Source organism: Ahaetulla prasina, chromosome 4 (assembly GCF_028640845.1).
Source record: "Ahaetulla prasina isolate Xishuangbanna chromosome 4, ASM2864084v1, whole genome shotgun sequence".
NCBI classification, from domain to species: domain Eukaryota; kingdom Metazoa; phylum Chordata; class Lepidosauria; order Squamata; family Colubridae; genus Ahaetulla; species Ahaetulla prasina.
Window position 1 is genome coordinate 747,456 of NC_080542.1, and position 16,097 is coordinate 763,552.

At 53.2% G+C, this 16,097-nt stretch overlaps 1 protein-coding gene and 1 long non-coding RNA gene across 2 annotated transcripts; both read left to right on the forward strand.

Annotated features, from left to right (window-relative positions):
• The first annotated feature begins 1,437 nt into the window (after positions 1-1,437).
• ACTL6B (actin like 6B) lies at positions 1,438-12,372 on the forward strand. The gene is given in 15 exon segments (XM_058182061.1): positions 1,438-1,548; positions 2,317-2,393; positions 2,522-2,687; positions 2,972-3,072; positions 3,186-3,283; positions 3,497-3,591; positions 4,194-4,203; positions 4,205-4,298; positions 4,853-4,942; positions 5,168-5,229; positions 7,277-7,391; positions 9,856-9,936; positions 10,650-10,745; positions 11,828-11,914; positions 12,133-12,372. Coding segments are annotated over 15 exon segments (1,278 nt in total). The 5' UTR covers positions 1,438-1,523; the 3' UTR covers positions 12,214-12,372.
• On the forward strand, positions 8,445-9,007 carry LOC131197693 (uncharacterized). Its single transcript, XR_009155007.1, has 3 exons — positions 8,445-8,690; positions 8,735-8,785; positions 8,877-9,007. It is a non-coding gene; the product is annotated as an uncharacterized LOC131197693 (long non-coding RNA).
• Positions 12,373-16,097: the final 3,725 nt, after the last annotated feature.

Below are 16,097 nucleotides of genomic sequence, written 5' to 3' on the forward strand. Positions count from 1 at the left end.
AATTAGAAATAGAATAGAATAAGGAATAGAATAGAATAGAATAGAATAGAATAAGGAATAGAATAGAATAGAATAGAATAGAATAGAATAGAATAGAATAGAATAGAATAGGGAATAGAACACAGAATAGAATAGAATAGAATAGAGAATAGACTAGAATAGAATAAGGAATAGAATAGAATAGAATAGAATAGAATAGAATAGAATAAGGAATAGAATAGAATAATAGAATAGAATTAGAATAAGGAATAGAATAGAATTAGAATAGAATAGAATAGAATAGAATTAGAATAGAACAGAACAGAACAATTAGAAATAGAATAGAATAGAATAGAATAATATTTGTCACTTTGAATGTACACTAATTGGCATACATTAAATGAAATTACATTGCATACAGCTCTCAAAGGGTCTCCCAGGGACCTGGGAATCAAGGGGAAGCCTTCTGCCTCAATCTTGCACTCCAGCCCCAAATTCTCCTATCCTTAGTGCAAAATTATAGAGGGAGGGAGGGAGGGTGGTGGGAGGAAGGAAAGGAGAAGAGAGGAGAAAGGGAGGATGGATGGAATGAAGGAAAGAGGTGGGAGGAGGGAGGAAGGAGGAGGGAGGGAGGGAGAAAGGAAGGAAGGAAAGTGGAGGAAGGAAGAAGAAAGGGAGGGAAAATATAAAAGAAGGAAGAAAGGAGGGAGGGAGGACTGTGGGAGAACATTTCCAAGGGGGGGGGTGAGGAAAGGGCACGTGGGTGGACGGAATGGCAGCTCCGAACTGATGGGTTCCTCCAGAGAGCCAAACCCCGACTGAATTTTTCACCCGGGTCGTGAAGACGCCTCCTCTTCTGGGAATGCGGGGAGGCCGATTGGGCGGGAAGCCCTCGCTCTCCACGAGCTCAGAGGCACAGCCGCCTTCCTCCTCTGTCCCTCCGCCGCTCTCCCTCCCTCCCTCCCTCTTTTTTCCAGTTGCTGGCTTTCCGGCCCTGCACTCCCAGCCGCGTCCTTGCAGCGCGGGCAGAAATAAAGGCAGCCCCTGAATTAAGCAGCCTCTTTCGACCAGGCGCTCACCTGGGGGATGATGGGAATTGGAGTTGGGCACCAGATTGCAGGGAGACTGAATTAAATTCCCAGGCATTTGAATTAGGGATCAATGAATGGGACCCGTGTAAGCCCCGCCGCTCTCTAAACCGGGAGGGGTCCGCTTCCCACCCGCGCGGGTTACCTGCCGGCCCGCCGCCCCCGCCGCCTCGGCCCCTTTAAGGGCCCATCGCTTCTTTCTCTTCATTGTCTCCAACGGCGGCCAATCAGCGACCCTCTTGGGGAGGGGTGGGCAGCCCCGATTGGCCGAGACGCAGGCCTCCCGCCCACCCCCTCCCATCTTTCCCGGCCCCTCTCCCTTCGCAGCCCCCTCCCCAGGCTGCTGTCCGTCGGCTCAGGTGCTGAACCCTCCCGCCTTCGCCAGCCCAGCCCCGGGAGAGCCGGCATCCCGCCCAGGCCCACCGCGACGCCCACTGGCCCTGCACCCGGAGCGGGATGAGCGGAGGGGTCTACGGAGGAGGTAGGGAGGGAGGGCTGCCCCTCGCCCCGCTCTCGCCCCCTTGCTCTGCCCCGCGGCTACCCTCGGCTAGGCTCCCGCCCGGGACAACCGGGCGCTGGGAATTCTAGCAGCCTCGCTGGACCGCCAGAGCTGGTGCTGGGTTGGAATTCAGGTCCTGAGCGAAGCCCCTTTCCCCGAGCGGCCGAGGGAGGAGGATCGGAGGTCCTCCCCGCTTCCTTGCTGTGTGCGGCTTGGCTCACTTGCTTAAGCAGCCTGGCGTGATGCCGCCCCTGCGAAGGGGCTTTCTGCTTCTCCGTGGGGAGGAATCGTGCTCGGCTTCCATCCCGCAAGGCGGCTGGCCTACAAGGAGGCATCCGCGGTTCCTCTTCCAGGGGAGCTTGGGGGGGAGTGCTACTCGGATGCTCTGGATGGGTCCATTCCCGCGTCCCCCTCCCCCCATCAGTCGCCCCCTCCTCCCAATTTCGCAGGGTGTAAAATGAAAATGATAAAATCGGAAAGAGCCGGAAGGGGCCCTTGAGGCCATCCACTCCACCCACCCACCCCCGTGCAGTCCAAGGATCCAAATTGCCGCCTGCCGATCCCGTATCCTTAAATCCGGCGCTCTGGGCCTCTCTATTCGCGGCACTTGGGTGAATTAAGCCCTTGGAGGAGTTGGAAGCGTTGAAACGTGAATTAAAACGCCTCCTTTAGGCTGTAAGGGAACAAACTGGGGGGCGACTGCATCCCTCTCCCCTCTGTTCACCCGGGTGACTGATGCCTTCCTTGCAGACGAGGTCGGGGCCCTGGTCTTTGACATCGGCTCGTTCTCCGTCCGGGCCGGCTATGCTGGGGAAGACTGTCCGAAGGTAGGGGACCGACCTCGCTTCCACTCCAGTCCCCCCGGGGCGGGGGGTTTCCTTGGCAGGCAGGGGCCCTCTTTGCAGAGGCCCAGCTCCCTGATCCCGGAGCCCCACGGCGCCTGCTCTGCTTGCAGGCGGACTTCCCCACCACGGTGGGCCTCCTGTCCCACGATGAGTCGGCCATGGAGCTGGACGGCGACAAGGAGACGAAATCCGGCAAGGTCTATTACATCGACACCAACTCCCTGCACGTCCCGCGGGAGAACACGGAGATCATCTCGCCCCTCAAGAACGGGATGAGTACGAGGGCGGTCGGGGGAGGGGGAGAGACAGAGGCCGAGGCCCAGGGGGGCTCCAAGGGGTATCCATGGCCTGAACCCCCCAATCCTTGAGCCCACCGGCTCGCGGTGCGCCTGGAAGGGGAGAGCGAGAGCGAGAGAGGCGCCTCCGCTGGGTGGTTTGAGAAGACCATCCCAAGCGGTGTCTGGGGAGGGACGGGCCCCGGGGTGAGGACGAGCCCGCAGCCAGAGGATCCCCCGGTTCATCTTTATCACCCCCGTTTCTCCTCCCCCCCCCCCGCTCAGTCGAAGACTGGGGCTGCTTCCAAGCCATCCTGGACCACACATACAACAAGCACATCAAATCGGAGCCCAACCTCCACCCCGTCCTCATGTCAGAGGCCCCGGTACGTATCGGGGTGGTGGTGATGGAGGAAGACACCCCCACCTCTCTCCTCCTTTCGGCGGTGGGCTTCTGCCCCCTTCTGACCCTCCGCCCCCTCCTCTGCCCTCCCTCCAGTGGAACACGCGGGCCAAGCGGGAGAAGCTGACGGAGCTGATGTTCGAGCATTATACCATCCCGGCTTTCTTCCTCTGCAAGACGGCGGTGCTCACGGCGTATCCTCTCGGCGCTAGGACCCCCCCACCCCCCACCCCCCGCCCGGTTGCCCCCCAGGCCTCGCCTTCCTCCGTAGAGGTCGGGATCCCCGTGATCGCTCCTGCCGCCTGGGAGCCTCGAGGGAAAAGATTGGGGAGGGGGACGCGGCTTCCTCTCCCCGCCCCCCATTACGGGACTCCTGCCTCGCCAAAGCCTTGACGTTGCTCCACCAGCTTTGCCAACGGGCGCAGCACCGGCCTGGTGCTCGACAGTGGGGCGACCCACACCACGGCCATCCCGGTGCACGACGGCTACATCCTGCAGCAAGGTGGGGGGGGGGGCGCCGCCTCCCGAGGGGGGGGGGGGGGGGGCTTCTGGCCTCCGTTACTGTGAAGTCCACGAGGCCCAGTGCCAAGCTCTGGGGCCGTGCCAGGATGCCAGGGAGCTCTGGCAGAATGACCGTCCCCACGTGTGCTTGGCCAGGCCTTGGAGCCCTTGGCAGGTGCAGGAGGCTTGGGGATCCAAATCATGGGAGGGGGGAGTTCTGTAGGGCAGGAGAAGATGCTGTCAAGAGGGAAATTGAGACATATAGGGGACAGTGGGGCCAGCTCTTCATTCCTTCCTTCCTTCCACCCTCCCTCCTTCCCCTCCTCTCCTCTCCCTCTCTTCCTTTTCTCCTTCCCTTCTCTCTCTCTCTCTCTCTCTCTCCCCTTCCCCCTCTCTTCCCCACTCCCTTCCCTCCCTCCCTGCCTCCTTCCTCTCCTCTCCTCTCCCTCTCTTCCCCCTTCCCTCCCTCCCTGCCTCCTTCCTCCTCTCCTCTCCTCTCTTCCCCTTCCTCCTCCCTGCCTCCTTCCTCTCCTCTTCCTCCTCCCTTTCCCCCTTCCTCTCCCTTCCCTCTCTCCCTCCTCTTCTCCCACTCCCCAATTGCAGGAATTGTCAAATCCCCTGGCCGGCGACTTCATCTCCATGCAGTGCCGTGAACTTTTCCAAGAGATGAATATCGAAATTGTCCCTCCGTATATGATCGCAGCCAAGGTAGGGCTCCCCCTTTCCCCTTGCGCCCCAGCACAGAGCGATGGATCCTGGGGGGGTGTCAACCGGGGCTGAGCATTCGGTCCACTCTGCTTCTAGGAAGAAGTGTAAGGAATGTGGGGGGGGGGAGAAGCATCACTCAGAACTGGAAGCCCCCAGCCGAGTGCCTGTCCTGGGCTGGAAGTTTTCAAGAAGAGAAGGGAAGTCCAGTCGCTTCTTCAAAGCTTCCAGTGAGGAAGGGATGCTCAGGCAGAGTCTGTGTGTGCGCGTGTGGACTAGAACAGGGGTCCCCAACCTTGGCAACTTTAAGCCTGGCGCACTTCAACTCCCAGAATTCCCAAAGCTGGGAGTTGAAGTCCGCCAAACTTAAAGTTGCCAAGGTTGGAGACCCCTGGACTAGAAGACCTACCAGGTCCTTTCCAATCTGTTAGAGGTTTCTGGAAATGGGGAGGGGGCTGCAGAGAGCCCCTCCTCTTACAGACAGCTGGGTCCAGAGAGGGTTGCAAGTGGAGGTGCTCCCACAACCTGCAAGCCCCCCTCCCGTCTTTCTCCCCCAGGAACCTGTGCGTGAAGGAGCCCCCCCAAACTGGAAGAAGAAGGAGAAGCTGCCCCAAGCCAGCAAGTCCTGGCACAGCTACATGTGCAATGTGAGCCCTTGAGGGAGGGAGGGGCCCCTGGACTGCCAAAGGCCCAAAGGTGCCCAAAACGGCTGGGGAAATAGGGTGCACACAGGTCAAAAACAGAGGCGGTCGGCTGATAGGTTTAAGATCAAGGCTTGTTCCTGGGTGGGGAGGCAGGCAGGGGGTGTGTCGGGGAGGGGGCTTCTGTGGATATGCTGACCTCCCCCTCTCTGTTCCTGCCGACTCCCACAGGAGGTGATACAAGACTTCCAGGCGTCCGTCCTGCAAGTTTCTGACTCACCATATGACGAGCAGTGAGTATCGGGCTGGTTTGGCAGTTTGCAAGATGGGGAGGGTCTCACTTGAAGGAATTGGGGGGCTACGTCTTGGATTTCCTTTGGCCCAATCTTGCCCACCCTGCTGGCTGCCCTCCCAATGCATCTCCCAGAATCCCCCTCTTTCAGGCATGCTGCTAGGAATTCTGGGAGTAGGATGAAAAAGGCCAGAATCTACTTTCTGCTTTGAGAGTTCAAGGCTGTGGACCTGGATGCTCCCTAAGGTTGTTTCTAGAAAAACAGCCCTGTAAGGTAGGCTGGACCTGAGAGTCACAAATAGTTCCTGATCTCTCTGGCCACCACATTCCCCCACTCATCCCGCCTTGGGTAGGCTAGTGGAGGGGGGGGGGAAACCCTTGCCAATGAAGATTTAAATATATGTGTCCCAGGATAATGTTGTAAGTGGTTAGATGAATTCATTGGTAGCCTCAGGAAGGACGTGCCTTCAGTTTCACAGCTACTACGATGGTTGGCTGAGCAGGGACAAAAACAGCCAGAGAAATAATGGAAGTCTGAAAAATGGGCCAGTCAATAGGAGTGTTGATTTATTACCAGCTTTCAAGACTCTTAGTGGCACAAGGCAACAACAATTAATGACTTAGTAGCCAACCATCAACACATTAATCAACAACTCAAAGCTACACAAATCAGGAACCATATAAATCCAACGTGTAGTTCTGAAGAGAAAGAAGTTTGCTGCTGATGGGCTCCAGCAGGAGTCGGAAAGCTTGGAAGAATAAACTGACTCAGATTAGAAAAAAACCTTTTCCAAACGTGGAATTTCAAAAGAAGCTCCTCAGCCGACATTTGAGAAATCCGAACTCCCTTCCCATGCCCGTCATGGCAGAACGGCCCTGCTGGGGAAAGACTCCAATGCGACAAATCAAAATGAGACAGACGTCATGAAAGGGGGTCGGGTTGCATCCTCCTTGGTGGGAGAAATGAATGGTTTACAAGAAGGAAAAGAGAATCTAATCCAGGAGAGAAGCAACCTGGAACTAAGGAGAAACTTCCTAACATTGAGAACAATTAACCAGTGGAACTCCTTGCCACCAGAAGTTGCAAATGCTCCATCCCTGGAGGTTTAAATGTATAAATGTAAACAACAACATCCCTGGAGGTTTTAAAGAAGAGACTGGACAGCCATTTGTCGAAAATGGTCTGGGATCTCCTGCTTCAGTAGTGGGTTGGACTAGAAGACCTCCAAGGTCCCTTTCAGCCCTATTAGTGGAATGGCTTGCCTTCAGACATCGTGGGTGCTTCATCACTGGGGGACAGCCACTTGTCTGGAATGATCTAGGGTCTTAATGGCGAACCTATGGCACGCCTGCCAGAGGTGGCACACAGAACCATATCTGTGGGCATGTGAGCATGTCTGCTCCAGCATCCATGGGCGCACCGGCCAGCTGATTTTTCGGGCCTTCCAAGCCCACCGGAAGTTGGGAAACAGGCTGTTTCCTGCCTCCAGAGGGCCTCGGGGGTGGGGGGGTGGGGAAGCCATTTTTGCACCTCCCCAGGCTCCTAGAAAGTCTCTGGAGCCTAAGGAGAGTGAAAAACGGGCCTACCTGGCCCTCCATGCCATCGTGTGCCAAAAGTGGGGGAGCATGGGGGGGTCATGCGCGCATGCATGGGGCACATTGAATTATGGGTGTGGGCACACGCACGTGTGACTCCCCACACTTCCCCCGCTTTTGGCACACAACGGCAAAAAGGTTAGCCATCACTGGTCGAGGGTCTCCTGCTTGGGCAGAGGGTTAGCCTAGAAGGCCTCCGAGTTGTATTCCAAGGCAATTCTAATTGATTGACTGATCGATTGTATCTTTCCAGGTTTTGAGAGGGGAAAAGGAATTAGGTGGGGCCTGGATCAAGGGAGATGCCAGGGAGGTCTGGCAGGGACAAAGGTGTCATTTGGGGAGGGGTAAGGAAGGAGGAAGGTTGGAGGGAAAACCCCCTGCCCTGTCCTGGCACGGCGAGCCCAGCCAGACCTGGCACTTTCTCTGTCCCCCCCACCCCTTTTTCGGAGCAGGGTGGCTGCGCAGATGCCCACCGTCCACTACGAAATGCCCAATGGGTACAACACAGACTATGGGGCTGAGCGCCTGAGGATCCCCGAGGGTCTTTTTGACCCCTCCAACGTGAAGGTGAGCGGGGCAGTGGCGGGAGGGCAGAGACGGGGCCTGGCATTGCATTTCCGGGGGTATCTGGGTACGCAGGATGTGCAAGTATGTTGAGGCAGGCAGCAGCCAAGATGCTGGTTTGCTAGATTTAGGGTCTCGAACCTCAGCCATTTTAAGACTTGGGGGCCAGTGGGAGAGGATCCAAACACCCATCAACCACCCCACCCCATTGCTCTAGGCCAGGGGTCGCCGAACTTGGTAATTTTATGCCTTGTGGACTTCAACGCCCAGAATTCCTCAGCCAGCCAGGCCTGTTGTTTTTCTCCGATCTCCTAGAACAGAGAGATCGCAGTGGAAGGGATTACAAGAGAGTAAATAGGCCACAATGGATGATACCTATCAAAAGGAATGCATTAGTCCCAGGGCATTCAGTCCACAAGTCTTTTTTTTTTTTTTAGGAAATTAAAAATATTTTTATTATTTATTAAGTACACTTGTAATTAATGTGATTTATTTAATAAAATTTTAAAATCATAGCTTTTTCTGAATGTTTTTCCCAGCAAAATATTCCTTTTGTGTCAGCAGTTCAGAATTTTCATTTCCTTATATTCTAAGCTATAACACTTCTAGATAACAGTTTTAAAGCTGCTTTTTCAGATTGCTGTGTTGGAGTTCTAAATACATGAGTCAGTAGTAAAATGTATACTTTAATTTACATAAAGCTATAACAGTAAAAAATAAGTATAAACGATCCAAATTATGCAAATTTTAAAAAGGAGTCATGCCATTGTATAAATAATCTTTCAACGTACAACTGAGTTCAGAGGTTCTGCTCGAATATTTCCCAAGTCAAGGGCTGAATCTGTTTCTTCATCTATTTCTCCAATTACAGCTACATTACCTCCTCTCACAATGTATAATCCTAATACTCCTTATTTCACTCCTTGGGAAGAACTGAATACACTTTCATGGCTCTCAACCAAAATCAAATTGATTGTCTGATCAGAGGCCTTGGGACTAACGCCCACAATCATTGGGGCCGTGGTAGCTCAGGCTGGTAAGAAGCCTGTTATTAGAACACAGCAGCCTGCAATTACTGCAGGTTCAAGCCCGGCCCAAGGTTGACTCAGCCTTCCATCCTTTATAAGGTAGGTAAAATGAGGACCCAGATTGTTGGGGGGGCAATAAGTTGACTTTGTAAATATACAAATAGAATGAGACTATTGCCTTATACACTGTAAGCCGCCCTGAGTCTTCGGAGAAGGGCGGGATATAAATGTAAATAAATAAAATAAAATAAATAAATAGATGATAGGTAGGTTGGTAGATAGATAGATAGATAGATAGATAGATAGATAGATAGATAGATAGATAGATAGATAGATAGATAAGTAGCTAGGTAGATGGTAGGTAGGTAGGTAGGTAGATAGATAGATAGATAGATAGATAGATAGATAGATAGATAGATAGATAGATAGATAGATAGATAAGTAGCTAGGTAGATGGTAGGTAGGTAGATAGAGTAGCTAGGTAATAGCCGTAATAGCTCAGGCTGTAAGTAGCCTGTTATTAGCAGCAGCCTGCAATTATTGCAGGTTCAAGCCCGGCCCAAGGTTGACTCAGCCTTCCATCCTTTATAAGGTAGGTAAAATGAGGACCCAGATTGTTGGGGGCAATAAAGTTGACTTTGTAAATATACAAATAGAATGAGACTATTGCCTTGCACACTGTAAGCCGCCCTGAGTCTTCGGAGAAGGGCGGGATATAAATGTAAATTTAAAAAAAAATCATTCGACCATCTGAAGTAATAACAGCAACAGTACGGTTGATGTAGTTTTCCAACGAGGAGGTCATAGCGACCATCCCTATTCAGTCCACAAGTCTTAAAGTGGCCGAGGTTGGAGACCTCTGTGCTATGGAGGCCAAGGACTCTCCCTAAAAGAGGGGCCAAGGCGAGCCCCCTGGGGTTGTGCAATAGGCAGACGTGACTGCTGCATGGGGCCAACCCAGTTGAGGATCTGAAGGGTTGTGTGAATCCAGCCCAGCTCGGTGTGATCTTTTAAGTACAAGCAGAGAGGACACAGGGAGGTGGCTGGATGTCCACGGCTGGTCAGGCTTTGCTCCCGGTGAAAACATTGGGGGCTCTTTGTGATGGGTTATTCTGGGGGCCCAGCATCCCCCGAATCAAGGCCTTTGGGGAGCAGGGGGGTTACATCCATATTGGTGCTTGTACCCTCCCCGCAGTGGCTATGCAAATACATGCTTTCCTTGAGATGCACGCCAGGGCAGACCCTGGACCCCACCCCCATCTCCTCCATTTTCTTCTCTTCTCCCCCCCCCCCCAGTTCATATCCCTATTAGAACCGCAAATTTGCAATCTGGGAATGTTTTGTGTGTCAGACTTTTGCATGGGAGGTTTTGCTTTGTACACCCGAACTCTGGCTGTCATGACCTGCCCGCCCCCCGCCCCCAATCTTCTGTTTCTCAGGGACTGTCTGGAAACACCATGCTGGGCGTTGGCCATGTGGTCACCACGAGCATCGGGATGTGTGACATCGACATACGACCGGTGAGTCCCCCTCTCCCAGTTCCCCCTCCCCACCCAAAGCCCCCCAGGACTCCGTTTCGGCTGGAACACTGAATTTCCCCGTCCCCCCAGCCCCTCGGGGGGAGGGGCCCAAGGATGGGGCTGCCGCAGCTCCAAAAGGCCTCTCCCTTTGAAGAGAAACAGGGGGCGGGTGGAAAAAGGGGCTCCTGGCCCCCTCCTCACAGAACCACAAGGGGCAAGCTGGAAAGCTGCCCCCTTTTCACACTTCCATAAGGGCTCCCAGAGAGTTCAAATTCTTCTTATGCTTAGTTTATTTGTATTTGTGTTTTTAATGCATTGTAAGCTGCCCAGAGTGGATAGTGCAATGAGATACAAACGAACGAACGAACAACGACCGGCGAGAGGGAGGGAAAGAGGGAAAGAGGAATGGAGGAAGGAAGGAAGGAAGGAAGGAAGGAAAGAAAGCGCACAGAAGGAAGGACGGAAGGAAAGAGGGAGGGAGGGAGAGAGGGAGGAAGGAAGGAAGGAAGGATCCACAGGGATCTTGGAGCGTTGGGAAGATTCCTTGGAGCCAGCCGTGGAAAAAGTCAGGAAGCTCTGAAAGGCACCCGAGTGGGCTGTGGGCGGAGGAGGTGGGGGCGGGAAGGATGCCAGAAAGACCGAGTGCAGAGAGAGGCTCAGCCATCCGGCCTCCTTCCCCCTTGACCCCCCCACCCACTGCCCCAATTCTGCAGGGTCTCTACGGCAGCGTCATCGTCACGGGCGGGAACACCCTCCTGCAGGGCTTCACCGATCGCCTCAACCGGGAACTCTCGCAGAAGACCCCGCCGGTGAGAGCCGCCACACACCCCTGCGCGTAGATAGGACCGGGCGAAGAGCAAAAGGGGACCACGAGGGCAGCTGGCGATGGGGCTTTTTTGGGGGGGTGGGGTCCTCTTTACCCCTCTTGGCTCATCTGCACGAGGCCGGCGGGACTCCCGGTGGGCGGAACGGAAGAGCGGGTTGCATCGTCAAATGCCCGAAATGCACCTTGCCAGTCGCCCCCCCACACACACACACACCGGGTCTTCCAACCCCGAGGGGCTTGCAGCTGAGAGGGGGGTCGTCCCTGTGTATATAAATATATATAAAAATAACTTCTGGAGATACGAGGGCGATTGCACGGCACCGTGGAAAAAAATGACTTTGAATATGCAGGAGTGCGTCAGCGGCTCTCCGGATGCAGCCAGCTCGCGAAATCTTCTGCCCTTTGAATACCAATCAATCATTCAGAATAGAGATGGAAGGGACCTTGGAGGGCTTCTAGTCCAACCCCTTGCTCAAGCAGGAGACCCTATACCGTTTCAGACAGGTGGCTGTCAAATCTCTTCTTAAAAACCTCCAGTGATGAAGCACCCACGACTTCTGGTGGCAAGCCGTTCCACTGGTTAATTGTCCTCACTGTTAGGAAGTTTCTCCAGGTTGCTTCTCTCCTTGGTTAGTTTCCATCCGTTGTTTCTTCTCCTGTCTTCTGGTCCTTTGGAGAATAGGTGGACCCCCCCCCCTGCTCTTCTTTGGGGCAGCCCCTCAAATATTGGAAGGCTGCTATTGTGTGCTCCCCACCCCTACCCGTCCTTCCTTTCTCTAGACTGGCCAAACCCAAATCCTGCAACCGTTTCTTCATAACTTAAAATAAAATCACTGCATTGGAAAAATTTCTATCCGGCTCCTGATTTTTGGCTGCCTAACATTTTTGGCTGCTCTTCTTCTAAAAGGAATTTCCCTTTTTCTAAAGTCAATTAAAACAGAAAAATAAAACTTTCCTGGGGAGTCAGGACTTGAAATGAGAATGACAGTTGCTCAGGAAAAAACAAACCCATGGATTCTGAGCCCCCCCACCACCACCTGTGACCCACTTCTCCCCCTCCCCCAGAGCATGCGGCTGAAGCTAATTGCCAGTAACAGCACCATGGAACGGCGGTTCAGCCCGTGGATCGGGGGCTCCATCCTGGCTTCTCTAGTGAGTGTTGTGTGTGTGTGTGAAATCGTGGGAGGGAGACCCAGGAGGAGAGGAGTCGGGGTTGCCTGCAAGGGGTGAGGTCTGGAGGTAGCTTATACTCTGTGCCTGCCTTGCGCAGGGGTTGCCCAAGGCAGCGGGCACCGTTCTGTGGAGCTGAGGGGTGGGTGGGATGGAGGGGGCTGGGGAGGGGGCCTCTCACCATCTATTTCCTTTTCCAGGGGACCTTCCAACAGATGTGGATCTCAAAGCAGGAGTACGAAGAGGGGGGCAAACAGTGTGTAGAGAGGAAATGCCCCTGAATCGCTGGTCCTGCCCCCACCTCTGCCCCCCCCTTCCCACCGTCTCGGGGTGGGGGGGCTGCTGCAGCCCTTCTTGGCCTGGGTGGCAAAATCTGCTCCCCACTGCTGTCCTTGCTCTGCCCTCCTCCCCTCCCCTCCTAACACGCCCTCTGTTGAGCCCTCCCCTCCAAGATTATGGGGCGGGTGGGGGGGAACGCAGGGGACCCAGGAAAGACAAGCCGCCTCACCCGCTCGTGCTCCGACCTTCCTTTGTCCATTTCTACCGGGTGCCCCGATGGCACCCCGATTTCCTGAATGGGGGGGAGGGTATCTGAGTTCTTAAAAATTGCTCCTGGTTGTGTTTTGTTTGGGAAGGCCTGGCAAAATAAAGAAATAAATGTGTGGGTTTTTTTTAAGAAAAACAAAAAAGTTTTCTTTCGTCAGGGTGGGGTTTTAAAAGAGGTTCGGTCCATGCCCTGACCCAGGTCAGCCCCCCCCCTTCTTGCGCCCGAGTGCCAAACTCTGCTCAGGGGGGGGGAACACACCCCACTCTCCTGCTTCTCTTTGGGGTGTAGGTGGATTTAATTTGGGGGCTTGCTCAGCAGCTGCAGGCCAATAATGCCATCATGGGGCATCTTGAGTTCAGCCAGCAGAGACTCCCAAGTATAACAGAAGGAAGGACAGCCCAGAATGAGCGTCCTGTGAAATTTAATGCCGTTTAGTCCAGCACAGGGGTTCTCAACTCTCAGCTGCTTGAAGATATGGACTTCAACTCCCAGAATTCCCTAGCCAACTTTTTTCCCCCTCACTTTGCTGAAGTCAAGATATATGACACGGACCTCATTCCCACCATCTATTAAGAAAGTTACCCTATCAAAAAAAAAAGGGTGATAAAATTCATAGTCTAAGCCACATTTGTTCTTCTCCGAGAAATGCTGAATGCTGGTAGACCCTTGCCGGCTGGGGAATTCTGGGAGTTGAAGTCTACACGTCTTAAAAGTGGCCACAGTTGAGAAACGCGGCTCTAGAATGACGATCTCTGTGGAAGGGAGGGAGGAACAGCAATCAGGATCACTGTTCCAAACATGTGTGCCATCAGGAGCCAGGCCAGTGCCTTATGGTTTTGACAGTCCTCCTCCTCCTTCCACTGATGATATTCCCTAGTTGGGTCATAAAACGTTTGCAAGGAAACCACCCAGCTCAGGAAGCACCAAGGACCCCACAGTCCCCCTCCCCCTCCTCCTCCTCCTCCTCTTCCTTTTCCTTCCCTTCCCCCTCCTCCTCTTCTTCCCCATCCTCCTCCTCCTCCTCTTCCTTTTCCTTTTCCTCCCCCTCCCCCTCCTCTTCCTTTTCCTCCCCCTCCCCCTCCTCCTTCTCCTCTTCCTTTTCCTTCTCCTCCTCCTCCTCTTCCTTTTCCTCCTCCCTCCTCCTCCTTCTCCTCTTCCTCCCCTCCCTCCTCCTTCTCCTCTTCCTTCCTCCTCCTTTTCCTCCTCCTCCTCCTCTTCCTTTCCTCCCTTCCTCCCTCCTCCTCCTCTTCCTCCCCTCCCTCCTCCTCCCCATCCTCCTCTTCCTTTCCTCCCCTCCCTCCTCCCTCCTCCTCCTCCCTCCTCCCTTCCTTTTCCTCCCCTTCCTCCTCCTCCTCCCCATCCTCCTCTTCCTTTTCCTCCCCTTCCTCCTCCTCCTCTTCCTTTTCCTCCCCTCCCTCCTCCTTTTCCTCCCCATCCTCCTCTTCCTTTTCCTCCCCTTCCTCCTCTTCCTTTTCCTCCCCTTCCTCCTCCTCCTCCTCTTCCTCTTCCTCCTCCTCGTCCTCCTTTTCCTTCCCATCCTCCTCTTCCTTTTCCTCCTCCTCCTCCTCCTCCTCCTCCTCCTCCTCCTCCTCCTCCATCTCTGCTTTGCATCCCCAGACAGGATGGAGGATGGGCCCCAACCGGTCTGTCTTCTCAGAGAGACAAAAATCCACACAAGCCCACCACATTGTGTTGCGGGTCCTTTTTTTTTGTTGCTGTGTGAGTCCTGGGGAAGTGAAACCTGGTGACTTCCTCCCTCCAGTTTTGCTCAGGAGAATCTAATGGAGAAGCAGAGGCTGCTCCAAGCAGGAGTCCAAAGACCATCCCCACAAGTGACAGCTGGAGAATAAGGGAACCCGGAGGTTGTGGGTGCTCCAACCCTGGAGCTTTTGAAGAAGAGACTGGACCAGCATACAGGGTCTCCTGCTTGAGCAGAGGGTTGGACTAGATGCCCTCCAAGGTCCCTTCCAGTTCTGCTATCCTGTTATTTGGGCCTTGTGGGTTCATTCATTTGCAAATGTGGCAGATGAGAAAAGGGGTTGGGCCGGTCTCTCAGGGGTGGCTGTGACCCGTTTCGGTTTGTGGGTCCCGCCCAACTGGCTAGGCAAGATCCTGAAATCCTTTCTGAAGGGCTGCGCTGGTCTCTGAGGTCGGCCATTGAAGGACGACGGACAAGCCAAAGTTCCTGCTGGCTGGGGGATTCTGGGAATTGAAGTCCACAAGTCTTAAAGGGGCCAGGTTTGAAAACATAGATTGAAAATATTCAGCAGAGGATTGAGATGCATGTGGGGATCCCATTCTAAAGCCCAGAGACCCATGCCAGAAAGGTTGGGATCACCGCACCCATCATTCCAGTAGACTCCCTCCCATCCCACCTCGCAGGGTTGCTGTGAAGACAAAAGAGGAGACGAAAGAGGAGAAATCTGCCTTGAACTCAGAAAGCATTGGCATACACCATAGGAAGAGGAAGGAGAACAGTCGTTCTCATCCTACAACCACAACTGAGGCCCACGTTTCTGTTACTAAGTGAGACAGTTGAGTTCTGCTCCATTTTATGACCTTTCTTGCCACGGACGTTAAGTAAATCGGGCTTTCCTGTTGACTTTGCTTGTCAGAAGGTTGCAAGACGGGATGACATGATCCCCCCCCTAGGGCAGGGGGTCTCCAACCGTGGCAACTTTAAGACTTGTGGACTTCCACTCCCAGAGTTCCTCAGCCACAAGCCTTAAAGTCTTAAAGTGGCTGAGGTTGGAGACCCCTGCCCTGGACACGGCGGCAACTGTCACAAGTACATGCCAGTTGCCAACTGCATGAATTCAGATCACGTGACCAGAGGGAGTGCAATGGGCATAAGAGCGAAAAAGAGTCACTTTGTCCAGTTCAGTCACTCAAGGAAAGGTTGTAAGTCAAGGACTGCGTGTACTATACCTAATACACTCCCGGTGGTCACGTGATCTGCATTAGAATAGAATAGAATAGAATAGAATAGAATTTTATTGGCCAAGTGTGATTGGACACACAAGGAATTTGTCTTGGTGCATATGCTCTCAGTGTACATCAAAGAAAAGATACGTTCATCAAGGTACAACATTTACAACACAATTGATGATCAATATATCAATATAAATCATAAGGATTGCCAGCAACAAGTCATACAGTCATAAGTGGAAAGAGATTGGTGATGGGAACTATGAGACGATTAATAGTAGTGCAGATTCAGTAAATAGTCTGACAGTGTTGAGGGAATTATTTGTTTAGCAGAGTGATGGCCTTCGGGAAAAAACTGTTCTTGTGTCTAGTTGTTCTGGTGTGCAGTGCTCTATAGCGTCGTTTTGAGGGTAGGAGTTGAAACAGTTTATGTCCAGGATGCGAGGGATCTGCAAATATTTTCACGGCCCTCTTCATGATTCGTGCAGTATACAGGTCCTCAATGGAAGGCAAGTTGGTAATAAAGGTGGGATATAAAAAGCAAAAATAAAATAAAATAAATAAAATAAAATAAAAAAGTCAACTCGGTTGCCTCAGGAAGGGTGAAAGGTGCAGCTTCTAAAGCCTTTTACAGAAATTAAACCTTTTAAGCAAAGATGGAGAAAAATCGCGTTTCCCTCGCCAGGGGGC